We start from the raw sequence: 16,846 nt of genomic DNA, 5'->3' as shown, positions 1-16,846 counted from the left end.
AAAGGATGCTCCACATTGCCCCCCTTAAGCCCTCTGAACTATGAGGGTAATCAGCCAGAACTAAACAGCGACTTTACTGGCCTCACTGCGCGTCACATTAGGCACCCATCAGTAAAAATAACAACCAGCCTGGCCGTATGTGGGGGACCGTGTCACGCTACGATAACACGCCAAAATCCATAGGCTGGGATCATTGGGGCGGAAAGAGGAAAACCCTCGGTGGGATTTACAGCATGTCCAGTAAAATTCACACAATTAACGTCTCAATATCTGCTGTAATTTTTAAATTGTTTACTTTGAGAAGATGGAAGTGAAAGTTTTAAAGCTGTATTAAATATGAAGGGCAAATAAAAGTAGGATCCATCCTAATACCTTAAATTATCTCCTGGTGCTTCCTTAAGTGAACGTGTCTAACGGGTCGTTAATCTGGAAATTGGTTCAAGCGTCCAACAGGATGAACTGTAATGACTTAGGAGACATCTCAGCTTCCTGTGTCGCTTATTTATGAAAGCGTTACTGACAATACAAGGAAGAATCGTGATCGATCCTTTAATTCTTTACATTTACCATTTCCTATTACCTTAACTGTGGTAACGATTTCTCTGGTTATGGTTCTCCAGGGTTTATGGCTTTTAAAGTTGGTCATTCCAACCTTTGCAGTTTTTTCCACACTATTCTGCCCAGCAGGGAGATATTCCTCAGCACCAGTAGGAAGGAACCAGAGAGGTGTTTAATGGTTCCTGCACAGGAAAGTATTTACACCCCTTCAGCTTTTTCATTTTTGCCAAATAACAACCAAAAAACTTCAGAATGTGTTTGTGATAAACCAGAGTGTCTGCAGAGAAAATTATAAAGAACAAATTAATGTTTCTAGATATATTTATATAATAGCAAATGCACACCAAACTAATGCAAGGAGTGAGTCCAACAAGTAGTCCAAAGATCTTTGAAAAGCCTGGAAAATTATTGATCAAAACGTCTTATAAATGAAAAGTTCTGACCTATTGGCAGCAAAACCATTTAAAAACCAGTTCAGAAACACTAAAGCTGCACATATCCACCATAATGACCTAACTGGTGCTCAGATCATTGTTTATCTGTAAAGCTCTTTTGTCTTGATTTAATCTAACAGAGACCATTGGATTATTGGATGAAAAACAACAACAAATCAGATCCTAAAAATGCAAAATGTTGTTTATGTTCTACCTGCAGAGCAAACAAATATTTCTACCAGCCTCCTTTTCCTTCATGATAGATTTAAACTCACATTTCCTATGGAATACTAACAATGTTCTATATTTTCCCTCATTCACTGAGATTATTCACAACATCAAAATATTATCCAAACATGCTTTATTTACAGAATAACTATAAACATCAACATAAAGAAGCTTTTTATTTTACATCTCTTGATGAGTTGAGCCCAAAACAAAGGACTGCATTTATGGTGAAATCTAAGCCTTGCCTGTAACATTCCAGGCCTAAAATTAGTTTTCACTCCTGAAGAGCTGGATCCGGGTCCGGAGTTGTCATAATGGAGGCTTTTTTCCGTGAGAAACCGGATCAGCGCTGGCTCAGGTGACAGACCCGACACCTTTTTCACAGCAGCTACTTCGCAGCTCCTCCAACGAGCCTCTGAAACAAGGCCCGCTTTCAAAACCGGTCAGAGCGGTTCTTCATCAAAAAGGGGCCGTCATCGGATCCTTAAAGACAGACCAGGTCCGTAAAGCTCACTGAGGGGGTTTTGTTTCCACCGGTGGCCTTTGTGAGCGACAGCCGCTGCAACATCTGCGCTAAAATGTCAGGACGCATTTCTGTGTGATATCTGAAAGCCGACACTTGTTTTGGCCTGTTGTGACAGATACGAAACACGGTGAACAGCTTTTAAAACGGATTTTATTTCATCTCACAGATGGGGAGGCCCGTCTGTCTTGGCATGCAGTTTAACTTTGACCCGAAGCATCTGGCTAAATTAGGTGAAATCACTACTTACAAAACCTACATTCTGCTGAGTAAATCCAAAGATTTATTCAATTCAAGTGCTCCTTCTGAAATGTGATCGCAGCCAATTATACCAAATCAAATTATACAAAGTATTTGAGTTTACTCTGAAAAATTTAAACTTCCATTTTGCAAATTTTCGTACTTCCATTTGTGTCTCTACCGCTTCTAAAAAGCCCAAGTGCTTAAAAAAACACAGTCAGTTAAAGTGTTTTGGTGTCAAGAAATGAGCCGTTTCAAAAACAGTTGTTAAGTCACCGTTACCTAGCAACCCAAGCGGAGCTCCAGTACGTTTGGTCAGCTGGTTTTACCACTGTATGCGCCGTAAAGTGGCTGCTGGAAGAGACAAGTGTTTTGTTTGCTGACGTACCATCCAAAAACCACTCGCTGCATTCTTGTTGGTTATGAAGGAGGTCCTACTAATGCTTTTTAAAGATGTATGGTTGTATAATTTCTAGGGCTGTAACGATTCCTCGAAAATGTATTTGCCTCAAAGCTTCGTAAAATTATGTTTTATTATTTGGCGCACCGTGTTCCAGCCAGATCATTATTTGTTGTGGGCAGTGCGCTCACTTCCACCTCTGAGTTGCTGCTATGCACTAGCAGCATAAGGGCAGAGCCTCTGGGTGTCTGTCGTTTTTTGGGGGACTAATACGTGTTTTTAAAGTTATGGATGCAACGGTTGGAGTACAACAGCTTTTCCCCTTCCGGTAGTGTGCGGTTACAATTTGAAGGCGAACAGTGGGAAGGGCGCTGCCAGCTGGAGTTATACAGAGAGAAAAAAAGACAGAATCGTAAAAACAATCACTAGATTACTAAAATATTCTTTTACAACAGCCCTAATAGTTTGAGTTGGGGGCGACAAGAGGACCTAAAACATCTCATTCTACACTGAACAGACTAAAATCTCACTATCTGAGAATGATTTTGTATAGAAAATTTAAAGAACATGTTTTGTTGAGGCGTATCCTAATCTGGTCAAGAAAGGATAATAGGTCACCTATATCATACATTCATAATTTTACATTTTTACACCCATTTAAAACATTTTTCACGGTTCCCTTGCTCTGAGTATCAGACGACAGTCGAGGTGATCGTCAAACCTGTCAAGGTTTGAGTGATCAAATAAATTTGACTCCATCTACATTCATGCCTAGAAATAACATTCCCAAGAGCATGCCCCGATTTCTTCGCTACTGGGTTACACAGACTGACCAGAAGCAGAAATCACAAGGAAGAACGACTGCAGTAATGATGATGCTGATGAGACAGCTTCTGTCAGTCACCGCCAGTGAGAGGAAGACTGTGCTGAAATAGGCCAACCTCTGACTCACAGCTCAAAGTGACGACTGACACAGTGACTGTAATAAGACCTGACTTTATGGGAGTAAGATCCGCCCGTTATGCAACCACCCTCTCCAAAAACAAAGCTTTTTTGGCTCATCTTTTAGTTAACGTAGCTGCTCACTTAGCCGACTCTAATGGTTCAGTATCAGAGCTTTACTCTGACTCTGAAGTGGCCCTTATGAGGAGGACTGTTTTCCAGTGATGCTATTACTGTCACTTACCTCCATTAAGGTTATGTAAATCTGAGCACCCAATGGTGGAGGTGAGCGCTAACCCATGTGTGATGTGGAGGTGGGTGGAGTGTGAATCACTGACAGGCAGTGGAGCTGGAGGAGCTTACGTGAGGGAGAGGGTAAAGTGAAAGCGCTGGCGGAGGCCCTTGAAGGTGAGGAAGGAGTTTGGAGGGAAGTTGCGAGTGGTCATCTCGCAGTAGGGCTTCTCGTAGACACCAGACGGACACTCGCACTTGAAGCCGCCGACCAGCAGGTTCACGCAGGTGCCTCCGTTCTTGCAGACTCCAGCAGCGCAGCGACCCGAACGGGACGACAGCTCGCAGCGCTCTCCTGGAGATCGATGGAGAGGAGGAATGAGGATTAATACAATTCATGACCAGGAGGTTTGACATACATCACTTAAAATGATCAGTTTCTCTGATTTTACTCTTTCTAGGTAAATGTCTGAGTAAAATTAACATTGTTCTTTTATTCTATAAACTACTGGCAACATGTCTCCGAAATTCCAAGCGTACTGTGCAGTAACATAATCCTAATCCTAATATCTATGATGTAAAAAATAGCTTCAAATTCAAACAGGTCTGCAGGGCAAATTAATAAAGAAATAATTGATTAGGAGCATCAATTAACATCTGATTTCAAATTCTGATGCATCATTATCGTCGCGACGTGTTTAGACTATGAACCGTGGTTTATTTCTCCGCGGCGGTGTCTGCAGGGTTAACCTTTCTCTGCTCTGACGCCCCCCGCCTCCCTCTGGGAACACGGCTGCAGTTTGAGCTCAATTCTCATTCAGCGAAACAACATGATGGCTCAAGAGCACCGAGCTGGAAGTGGTTTTGAAGACAAAATGATTGCACTTTTCTCCAGACTGTGGCAGCTCAGGACGATTTTCTGAGCGCTTTTCACACCTTGCAGATGGCTTGATGACTTCATCAGAGCATTACAAGAAATCAGACAAGAAAAGAGAGTTTGTGTGCTGCCTACACATCAGACACGACATCCATGTTTCTAAAAGAGTGATAAAATAAATCTGACTTTGTAGATTTATTTGAAATAAATTGACTGGATTATACCTTAATGTTGATCAGGTGAAGAGTCAGTAAAATACCAAATACCAAAAATACTTTCTTCTAAGGCTATTTATGTTAAATTGAGGTTAAAGTTCTACTGAAGCTATTAATAGTTTATTAATCTTAATAAACAAACAAATGAAGTAATAATAACATTAGCATTATAAAAAGATTGATCAACAAAAAATGAATTATTCAATAAATGAATTATTATTCATTTATCACTGGACTAAAATGTTACCTAATGTATATATAAAGTAAACCCTAAAAAAACAAAGTAAATCACAATAAATTGTTGCAACTGTTACAGACTGGGATTGAGAAATTGTTTCAAGATGAAAGGAAACAAACAGAAGAAAAATGAAAATTGCAAGCAGATGATTGTAGTTGAGGGAAAATGTTTTTTTTCCTGCTTTTTCCTTTACAAACTATTACAGGTTTGGCTGATTTACAGCCAGCTGTTTGTAGGTTTCACTCCTATTTGACAACCTATAATTAAACATTTATTTTTAGAATATGCTCCTAGTCTGTTGCATGAAACTGTGACTCCAATGAATATTATTTACCATCAGGAGATTGCTAAGAAGTTTATTAGATTGATCAGTGGAACTAATCTCTCTTATTTAGTAACAATTAATTGAGTTTCCAATCAGTAAAAATAAAAAGTTCAGAAAACAACAAGCAACTAAGTTGGACAATACATCAGGTTTTCTAATTTTTATATTAATCGTGATTGAAAACTATCAAGGAAATTAAACTAATATGCTACGGTTAAGTATAAACGGATGAAATGTAAGTAAACTGGGCCGAAAAGGCGACGGTTGGTTTCATAATGGTGGACTGAACTGGAGGAGAGACAAATTGATAGAAAAAAAATTCTCCAAACATTTACAAAAAATAGATGTGAAACAGCAGTTTTGAATCTTGAGCTAAGCTTTTTAGCCATGTGTGATCTGTGATCTGTGAGGAAAATAAAACTCTTCCAAATCGGTGTCACTGAAATTATGGTCAGCTGCAGTTTTCCTGAATAACATGGATCTTATCGCGGTCATCCGGACCGTCGGGACTGCAGCATTTGCTGAGGCGAGACTGTTTGTCGTCCCCTGGGTGAGCAGGAATTTGTGTCAAAGCCACTCAGTCAGCAGGGCGAAGGTTTCTGCAGCGCTACTGTAACAATGACACACACCCAGAGCCCACGACTTCAGCCTGCAGCTCCGATTATCAGGCTCCTTATTTACTCCCGACGATTAATCACTCCATTCAGTCTGTTCTTTGTTTTGAGGAAACTCCATTCAGTCTAAATAAACTCACGAGTTCTTGGTTGGGATGTTAAGAAAAATATTCTTGGAGGGAAAGTAATTTAGTGTTTTGGGCTAATATTCAGCCATGTTTTTCTGCTTAGCCATGCATTAAGAAACGTATTATAATAAGTAGCTTAACTCGTGTTTGTTCTGCGATGCTTTTGTTTAGACGTTTTAATACTTTACAGCAAAGTATCAAAACCCTTCCTATTGATGGTTCTAGAGTTGAACTGAATTAATTTATGTGTAAAGTTTTATTTTCATCAAAAGCAAATTATGTGCCAGAAGAGTTAATAAAGCAGTTAAAATTCCTGTAGGTAAATTTTGGGCTGGTATTTTTGTCTATTTTGTAACGATGATATCAGTTGTGATTAATCCGCATTTTCCAAACACTGCTCTATATTTTGTACCTACAGGTTCATGTAAGCTTTAGTATCCTAGCCACTGCCATTTATAATAGGTACATATTTGTAAGGAGTCCCCCATGGCTGAATGTTTGGTCCTTTTTAATTATGCGTTTCAACACTGGGGAGAATTTATCTGCAGTCAAAGGCGTCACTACAAAGGATTGGCTCATAGGAGCCGGATAGAAATGCACTCCACACTTTTCACTTTCCACAGATTTTTCCACAGTTTTTAATGTGTAAAAGTTCAACAAGTAGTAATATTTTGCAATAAACTAAACATCAACTGTTGTTTTAATTGATGTCGGCATTTTAGCTCATAACTTTTTACTGGTATTCTTTCTTTAAAAAAAATTATATTTCTGGCTAAATAAAGATTAAATAATCTAATACACTGATGGGTTATTTAACATAAAGTGTTATCAATTGATGATTGATGGAAAGTTTTCTCTGCTTGTATTAATTGCGCTTCATCTGTTTTTTGTTTTTTTTATCTCTGTAGCAAACTGCTGCAGTCAGGCGTCTCTAAAACGAAGCTTTTCCTCACAGAGCTGCCTTGTTATTAATTTAAAAACCTGTTGAAAGCAATAAAGCTTTCAGACTCTTTTTCCAGGCAATCAAAGAGGACAAACACTGCAGCGCAACATCAAGTCAAAACCACTCTGAGATATGAATTCCTGTGGAGAAGACATATTACCAGAGCCGGTTTATTGCTCTTCGGTTTATTGCTATCGGGTAAATGCCTCCGTGTGGTCAGACGTTTACTGAAGGAAACCCCCCACCAGGTGCTGCAGCCAGGTGAGCAGGACATTGGAGCGTGGGACGGGATTCAGGGTCAGAAACGATTCAATCAATAACTCAATCATGTCTCTCCGGATATATTCACGCCTCTTTTTACGTCCAACGCAGTAAACAAACAATGTGTTTGTTGCTGGTTTGCATCATTAAGCAGCAACTCGCAAACAACCAAAAAATCCAACTTAATTTTATACAAAAGATAATAATAATACTTTAAAAAGTGTTTGTCTGAGTAACTAACTACAGGTGTTAATAACATCTCTGATCACATATGAACTTGATTTAAGTCAGTTTTACTCAAACAGTCCTGCACAGAAAGGTAATAATTATTTGAATTGAGAGGCGTTAGAAAAATCCAAAATAATGAGCAAATATCAGTTTAACTCAAAGAAATCTACAAAACCGAGCTAAAATGAGTTGAGATAACCCACAAAAACACGGCAATATAATATAAATAAATATATGACCCCCTTCATTCTCATATTTAAATATTTGCTTATTGTTTTCTGTAATATTCAAGAATTCAAGGGTTTTTTATTGTCATACCACCTTTGCTTGTTTATGGTACGAAATTCAGACAGTTTAAGAAATCTAATACACAAATAAAGATAAAGTAATTTATGTGGTATATACTGTAGATGTGCATATAAACAAAGTGCGTGTTTTATGTAAATAATTGATGATTTATATTCATCTGCTAAATAGGTTTTGTGGCATGTTGTATTTTCTGTAATACATAATAAACATGAAAAACAAAACTGAATCCAGTCACTAGCATCAAACCTGACAAATGGGATGGAAAAGGATAGGCCTTGTGAATAAATAACATCCACAGATTTAAATTTCCCAATAATAAAATTAACTTTATTATTAAGCTGCACGTCAATACCTACTTTAATCTGCATCCATAAATATTAAGTATAGATTTTTACAAGGCTGTATTTGCATAAAAGAACCATATTATTGCACAGAAATCCTGCATTGAAAGTTTCTTTAAAGGTATTACAACTTAATTTTATTTTTTTAGCATCTTGCAGTGAAAAGAGTGAGCGGTTTCATCTGGATGAGCCAAAGATGACAAACCCAGTGAGTAAAAGTCAGTTTCACCAAAGTATTTTGTACAGGAGGAGCTGAAACAAGCAACCACTCAGGATTATGAGGTGAATAATGAGATCAGATCAGTAAAGCAGCAGATTTATGTACAAGTAATTTGCTCTTTTCATGATGCTGCAGGTCATCTGGAAGCTGATCCACTCAAACACGCCTCACTGTTGTTAAATCAGAGAAATCTTATTTTAGTCTGATAATTTCACACAAAAGACTCAAATTAAAACACAGATTAAGTTCTGGATGTTTCTGTTTCTTGAACAAAACAACCATAAAATTAGGAAAAGATTTATTTAATAAGCATTTCAAAAATTTATGAATCAGTAGGGGGTCATTAAAGTAAGGAGGATTATTGATTGTCTTGGACCTGGCTTGTAATATTCAATCAATTTCTTATATTTCATTTTCTATTCCTATTGTTAGCAACCATTACTAATAAACGTATAAACAAATCTCTATCTTTAATTAACCTCACATATTGCATACCTGAGACAAATTTAGGTTTAGCTTAACTTATTTATATCAAGGCAACGATATAGAGAAATAACATTTTAAACAATATGGAGGGCTACGAGGAGCGTATGGCAAACCATTTATATATACAATTAAAAAGAAGTGGGCCAAGAATTGAGTCTTGTGGTATTAATTTGAAACAATGATAGCTTGTAACACATTGCTCATGTTTTCAGCATATGATTCAAACAACCACACATAAAATCATGTTTGATGACTTCTGAGTAACAATTTTATGGTTGAATGTGTATATGCCTTTTTAAAATCCATAATTACTGCTCCAGTTTCTGTACCCTAATCAAGTGATTGTTTAATCTGTTTAATAAAGAAGCAACTAAGACAAGCCGCACAACAATGAGGCAAAAACCAAATTGTAAACGTTATAAGTAACTGTTTCATTTCGGGCTCCTTATTATTTTGTTGTAGCTTAGATGCATTTTCACACTAAACAAAAACCTTCCCTGTTCTGTTGGAGTCTGTTTTTAATTAAGAGAAGACTAATACTCTAATCCCTGATGTTTATGTGTCTGGTAGATTTATGCACCACATAACAGTAATAATAGCAAGCTGTATCAAAGCTTTAAAATCAAGCTGCTGGATTCCTGAGAGCAGCTAATCATGTGCCAAATTAAACCCCGATGATGTGTGCACCAATATGTTAATGTGATCACAGGCAATCAGACTGGTGATAATTATCTGCTACTAGATCTAAGATGAAAGATTGCTCTGTGGATTGTTACAGCAAAGCATCAGCATTTATTTAAACATAAAACTGGCACGCTCAGTGGGCATCAGATTAATGTAAACTTTGATAATGTGGCTCAGGCTGGTTCATTCTTTCTTCTCTGATTTGCAGTAAATTCAGTAAAACATTGACATGTTTCTGCTTATTGCCTGCTGTTTTCAGTCATTATTATTTAGTGGACCACCCTGTGACTGACTGTATACTGAACAGACGAAGTCAAGCACATGCAAAGATTAAAACAACATCCACAGTTGAAACCAGATGTTTATACTCTTAACAGAAATTTCATTGAAAATGAGCTATGAAAACCGTTATAATAATGTTGGTCACAGAGAATAACAGGGAAACCAGAATAAACAAAAACCTGTTGTGGCATCAGAAGTTTACAGGAATCATAAACTGGACATGGCTCACATTGTCACCAGATTATTTCAGTATCTTTGTTATTCTGACCATAAATTAAATACACATCAATTCTCTAAACCACTGGTGTGAAACTTAAGGCCCGCGGATCAAATCCGGCCCGCCTTAGCTCACTTAAACTGAACTTTAAGATAACAGTTGTTTACTTAAATATTATTTTATCAGTCAAATCAAATCAGTTTTCATTTGTATAGTTAACAAATATTGCCACGTATTAAGAAATACAAATTGGACGCAGAGAGATTTTAATGGTTTATTTATGGGTTACCAAGTATTATTGGTCTAATTTCAATTACAAATATCTTAGTACACTTGAAATAAACAAAATTAACTTACAAGTAACTTTTTAGCAAGATCAAGGAGGTTGTTTTAAATCAATAACTTTATAAGTGAAATAATCTGCCAGTGAAACTATTACTTCATTAATATTAAGTAACTATTGACTTAAAACAAGATGCTTTATGTTGCTGAAAAGTTACTTTTAAGTTAGTTTTATATTTTTTCAAGTGCACTAAGATAATTTCAATAGAAACTAGGCCAAAAATACTTGGTAATCTTTTGTGTTTGTGCAGTATATGCTTTCTGTTCACGAATCAGTGCTGTGAAGTGAGACGTTTTCTCCAGGTTGATTTTTCTCCAGGGACAAACTACATGCAAATTCTCCTCTTTTTAAAAATGGTGCATCCGACTGGAAAAGCTTTTTATTAATTCTCAGCAGCAAACTGTGGAGGCTTTTAGTGTTTGGCAGGCGATCACAGACACTGAGATGTTCTGAATGTGGAAGTTTGCCTTATTTTCTTTGAGCCAAAGCTGGAGCATGCCTGCATATTTAAATCCTGATCACAAAAAGGGCAAAGAAAAATCACTTTCCGAGGGACTGAGGTGAGCATTTAGCAGGTGAGTACTTTCATGCATTAAAGTGTGAGGATGTTTTAAAAAGATGCTGCTCTCCTGCTGAGCCTTTTCTGCAGGAAAATGTGCTCAAGCTAAACAACATGTTGTTCTCCAGCATCTACAAAGTGACTCAGCCAAAGGAAACCATTCACTTCGTCCCTTTGCCTTTTCCTCCCTGCTACCATCTGGCGACGCCCACGTCGCCTGCTCACGCACTAGAAGACACACAAATATGCATTAACAGACGTAGAGTCCCCAGATCGTCTGCGTACGCTTGCTACACACATCATGGCATCTCTCCGGCACTTACCCACCCACCCAGACTCATGGAGGGCGTAGCTGAGCACTCGAACACATACCGAGCCCCATCAAAGTTCGGAGCCTGGCAAACCCGACACTCATGCAAAGAGAAGCAGCGGGAGCTTTGGATCAGAGGAAAACACCTCAAACAGAACCTGCCTGAATGACCCAGTTTGATCAGGAAACATCAGCTGCAGGTTTATTTTCAGATGCAGGACCTTCTGCACCTGGAGCTCACAGCACTCGCATTCAAACCTCACCAGCCGATGGGAATTAATTCTGAAAAGTGTGGGTAAAAGTACACCCACTGCTCTCCCCGCGCTGATTCACGTTAAAAGCTCCTGCCATCCAGCTCCAACACCCACTGCTGTGTAAGAACCAATAAGTGCCACTCAACCTGGACTCAGAGCGACCGGGCCCACACACTTAGCAGCCAACACTATTTCAGGCTTCATAAGCAGCTTTGCAAATGAGTGGAAAGGAAAAGAAACCTTTTCTGTATTTGATGAGGTGTGATTTAATGCATATGTAACAATAGAAAACATTTTTAGCTGGAGGCAAACATGACTGGCATCCATTTTAAATACCAGCCGAATCATTGGTGCTGATCTCCTGCAGCCAGGGCCGACCCAAGACTTTTGGGGCAGATTTTCATTAGAGGCCCCCCACAGCAACATGTCAACACCAGATGCTTCATCTATGATTTATAGGTATATGTTTGAGTAAAATGAACATTGTTTTTTTATTCTATGAACTACTGACAACATGTCTCCGAAATTGCAAGAATAATACAGTATTTACTTGGAGAAAATGAAAAATTGTCAAAATAACAAAAGATGCAGAGCTTTCAGACCTCAAACAATGCAAAGAAAACAAGTTCACATTCATTTAGAAACAACAATGCTAACATTTTCACTCAAGAAGAGTTCAGAAGTCAATATTTGGTGGAAAAATCAGGAGTTTTTTTATAACCAGGAGAGTGCAGTGGGCTCTTACTTTTTTCCAGAGCTGTATATGTTGTGATAGACACGTGATCAATATCAATAGATAATCCATTTGAAAGAATATTCAATCATTTCATTGAACTGCGATCCAGGACCACATAGCATTCTGGGGGATGTAGGCAAAGGAAAGGCTCTCAGGGCGAGCAAAGCAAGGTTGGTGGCATCAATTCACTCACTCCCTCTTTGGTTACCTAGCAACAACTTGGTGAGTAATTTGTGGTTACCTAGCAACAACTTGGTGAGTAACTTGTGGTTACCTAGCAGCCACCAGCAGTTTCAGGTTTTGCCACTGCTTTAAAAAAAAAAAAACAATGACCAAAACAGCAAAGGTCATGTAACCAGTTTGACAGTATTTCAGATATTTAAAACAAAAAAAAACTAAACAATAACTAAAAATATCACCTGATATGAAACACTTATATCATGATAAAATTTTCAGCCATATTGTCCAGCCCTTATACTTACTATCATTAGCGTTTGTAATTAACTTATGTCACACCCGTGTTATTATGACTATTGATTTTAACCTCACAAGAGTAGCAAAAAATATATAAAAATATAAAAATGTAGCATTTTAAGTGTTGAAGTGTGCCATATTATTCTAACTATCTAATAGTGATATCAGCTGATAAAAACTAATTTTACAGTAAACAAGTAAACTCTACAGCAGGGAGTTTTGGAACGATCACAACCTGATAGTGTTTCAATATGGTTTATTCACCGGTCAGACAAAGATCGGATTTTTAAGTTTCAGAGACATTAATTTGGGCCAGCTGATAGTAAATTCTGCTGATTTCTCTGTGCATGTATAATATTGACATCTTTGTAATACACAAGTCATGTATCCTCAAATAGAGTCTTTCCAAAAATCCTACCCAACTAATTATCCAACAAGAACCTTCGTTTGTTCAATGACGGCATGAAACCCTGAGTCTCATTAAAAGTCAGGATTTGACCCACTTAACCTCTATAAAAAGATGAGGGTAACAACATTCATTTCCATATTGAATAAATTTACATTTTAAACTCAGTTTTTTTTTTTTAGCATCTCCTTATTTCCTTTAGCCATAAACTACATCAGATGATCTTTCACCCTTTGAAGATGTAATAAAAATTTACAGTCCTGAGTAAATAACAAATTTTGTGACCAGTTTGTCGTTTTGGCGCCGTCAGTAATAAATGAACTCATCATGATGCTGAAAGAGGAAGCCGCTGTCCCTTCAGTCTCAGCATATTCTGAGACTTATGTTGTTTTTTCTCAAGTATTTTGACTACAAGGCATTTAACAGCCGGGACGCACAGTACATCCGCAGCCATAATTAAAAATGTATCATTTCCTTCCCTTGTTCTCTTCAGCAATACTTCTGTGAACTACTTTCTTTGGAGAAGTATTTTTGAACACTTGAAGATAACCTAAAAGGGAGAAAAACAGAGCTTATATCACTAATCATTTTGTTAAAAAAAAAAACATTAGATGAAATAATACCAGAGATAACAACTTGACAGACAAAATGTTAGAAATGTAATCTAATCTGTCAAAGATCAGATCAGCTGTATCTTAAAACTGTCAGGCTAGCAAAAGAAAGTCAGGTGTACTTTGTTTTTACAATCCTTTAACCCTCAGATAAGTAAATAATCTGGTATATTTTTCCTGTAGCTTTCTACAAGTGGAATGACTCGACTCAAATCAATACCTCATCACTCAGATTGTGTCTGCAAAGCTTTTCATTAGTGGACGGTCTGTACCAATAAAGATCCACGTGCAATAAGGGCTGAGGAAGAGGTCAAAGGGTCAGATGTAAACAATGAAGTCCCAGTGAAACATTTGTGAAAGAGTCAAAAATTAACACTTGGAAGGTGGGATCCAAACAAGTTTAATGGAAAACAAACTAAGTTAGTATAAGTTATATCGCAATGTTGGACAGATGAATTAATTTGACTAGATAATCCATAATCTCAGGAGTTTAAAGAAGCCTCTTCTACTGTCTCTAAAAACAAAAGTTTTCTATTTCTATTGGCTGATGACTAGCCATGTGTTTATTTCTCTAACCAATTAAACATTAGACCTGATTTCTATGGAGGACATACAAAAACCTCAATGTTAAGTCTGACATTTTCTTTAGAGTTAGATATTTTCTCTCTTTAGACAAATCAAACCTGATTTGTCAAGTTGGGGTCTATCTAAGCCTGGGTGGGATTGATAAAAATCCTAATTTACAAAAAAGCCTTTAATCCCAAAGCCCAAACTGAAATTTGTAATTTCTTTCAGTATTCATGAACTAATTAGATTCTTTTTGCAGTTTTGGTTCTGCTGTTCTGTGTGAACACGAACGCTCAGAGGCAAACGAGTAAGTTTAAATTGTGTTGTAACAATTTTATTTAGAGATATAAGTTGTAATTTTGTAATTCGTGTAAAGAAGACCAGATTTGCAGTCATTGTCTCACTGTGTCCTGCTTTAAATGAATTTTAGGATTTATGTTATATATGACATTTTATCTGGCAGAGAAAAGATTTTAGCCGCTGTTAGCTAGCCAAGCTAAGTTGGTAGCAGCATCTAACTCACTCACTCTTTGATTACTTAGCAACAAGCTGCTGGGTAACAAGAAGCTTCAAGTCCCACCCCCAACTGTTGTTGCCTAGCAACAACCTGTTGAGTAATTTGCACAGTAGTAGTTTTACGTTTTGTCACGCTGCCTAATAACTGTTTAAAAACATAAGCAACGGTGTGGCAGTACTTCAGATATTTAAAACAAAAAAACTGATCAATAATTATCGATATCGACTGATGTGAAACCCTTATAAGGTGATATGTTTTTCAGCCATATCGCCCAGTCCTGACGTAGCATTTACCGTCAGTAACTTACTGAGCACCACACATTCAGTGCCTGATGTGGACAAATGACAATCGCTGCAGAGTAAGGAATCGAGGTCTTACCTGTGAAGTCCTCAAGGCACTCGCAGGTGAAGCCCCCCTCCCTGCTGCGGCACACACCGTGCGCGCCACACGGCTTGGAGTAGCAGAGGTCAATCTCAGTCTCGCAATAGTCTCCCGTAAAGCCGGCGGGGCAGCGGCAGCGCAGCCCGGCGATGGGATGGATGGGTCTGAACAGGATGGTGTCGGACGCCACGAACGGCGCCAGGCTGTTGAATTTCAGCACCGACACACACTTCATGTAGTTCTCACACGGCTCGCGCAGGCAGATGTTGTCGTCAAAGGGAAGCACCTCCTGAGAGGAGATCTGTGCCAGGAGGCTGCGGTTCAGATAGAGCCTCTCCTGGAGCTCCTCCGAGCCGAAAAACTCCCCGCTTTCAGGCCCCGTGCCGGGCCTGTCGCTCCCGAGACGTCCGGGACGCTGCTGTCCGTCTCCAAACACGGGAACGGCCACGGACAAGCTGACGTTGAGGATGCGTGCGCTAACGTCCGTGTCATCTTGGACGTTGAAGATGACGACGTCTTCGGGCGCAGCGGAAAGGACGCGAGCCACGCCGTCCAGGAACTGGGAGAGCAGCAGGGACAGAAAGTGCTCCTGGGAGGTGTTGGCCAGGCGTAAGGTGATGCTGTTGGACAACATCTCGTCGGTGATGATGGTGACCTGGAGGAGGCACTGAGCTGATACAGAGTGGATGCCATCTGAGAAGAAACACAGGAGGCACATCGGATTAACGTGACTCGAAGCTGGGCGTTAAAATAACCATATCTAGTTTTCTTCAAATGGACATTTTATGCAAAATTCACATTTTGGACATTTTTATACGTCTCAACTTCTTCTAAGAACAGCTTAAGTGCTTAAGAAAAACCCAACAGCCAGTTCTCTGGCAATAAGTTAATGTTTTTTGGTGCCTGGAAAATTAGCATTTTGACGTTACCTAGCAACCACAGCCAAGCCCAGTTCGTTACCTAGCAACCCAAGCAGAACTCATTTGGTCAGCTGGTTTTACCAATGAAACTTTGCAAAAAATAAAAAATAAAGATAAAGGTTTCTTTTCATTTGTGTTTGTTTTGGTTGCTTCATATCTGACTTTTGGATATGAAAAGAAGTAATTTTGTACCCAGCAGTGATCGCACTGTTCACTAAAAGTAATTTTATCTAACATTGTCATAATTTACTGTGCGAAAATATGACTGATTCATTTTCATAGTAACTCTAACAGGGAAAAGGGTCCCAAGCTATAAAATATATGGGGATAAATTACATTATCAATTCAATTTGGACATTTCTGTCATTGTTATTTCTAACACTTCATAAAATAATTAAACTTTAAGAGAAGTAAGCTGACAGGCAGTGAAGTTGGTGAATTGACACTGTGCCATTCTAGTATTTTAAAGTAAAAGTAAAAAAGAGAGTGTGGATCCCAGCATTTTTTTGTGAAACCATTTCTGTTCCTCCATAATTTAATAAAAACAGTTTAGCCTGACATAATATGAACTGAGTAAAACTCTGTTTATAGATGTATTTCCAAACATCACTATGCTGCTGTATCAGTAGAAAAACCATCTTATAAATATTCAATCTAAGAAGTGTTGAATATTTTAAAACGGGGACGTACCATAGCGTTCAGCTAATGTTACTCAGTGTGGGTCCTGAACTACTTTCAAATGTGGCCCAGATTACAGAATATAAGGCAGGGCTGTGAGTAGGAGCCACCTTTACAATGTGGTGCATTAAAGCGATTTAAAACTGTTTAAAGCAGGAGGAGGAAC

At 38.3% G+C, this 16,846-nt stretch overlaps 1 protein-coding gene across 5 annotated transcripts in view; it reads right to left on the bottom strand.

Annotated features, from left to right (window-relative positions):
• The window catches only part of celsr2 (cadherin EGF LAG seven-pass G-type receptor 2), a 79,178-nt gene that overhangs the window by 32,649 nt on the left and 29,683 nt on the right, over nucleotides 1-16,846 (bottom strand). For all 5 annotated transcript variants that reach the window (XM_023325257.1, XM_023325260.1, XM_023325261.1 and 2 more), the window contains exons 2-3: nucleotides 15,080-15,775; nucleotides 3,689-3,911 (exon numbers count right to left, since the gene is read on the bottom strand). In XM_023325257.1, coding sequence (XP_023181025.1) covers nucleotides 3,689-3,911; nucleotides 15,080-15,775 — 919 coding nt within the window. The remainder of the gene's footprint in view (nucleotides 1-3,688; nucleotides 3,912-15,079; nucleotides 15,776-16,846) is intronic.

Source organism: Xiphophorus maculatus, chromosome 20, assembly GCF_002775205.1.
Source record: "Xiphophorus maculatus strain JP 163 A chromosome 20, X_maculatus-5.0-male, whole genome shotgun sequence".
NCBI classification, from domain to species: domain Eukaryota; kingdom Metazoa; phylum Chordata; class Actinopteri; order Cyprinodontiformes; family Poeciliidae; genus Xiphophorus; species Xiphophorus maculatus.
Note: the sequence above shows the minus strand (reverse complement) of the source record. Positions and strands in the feature narration are given on the sequence as shown.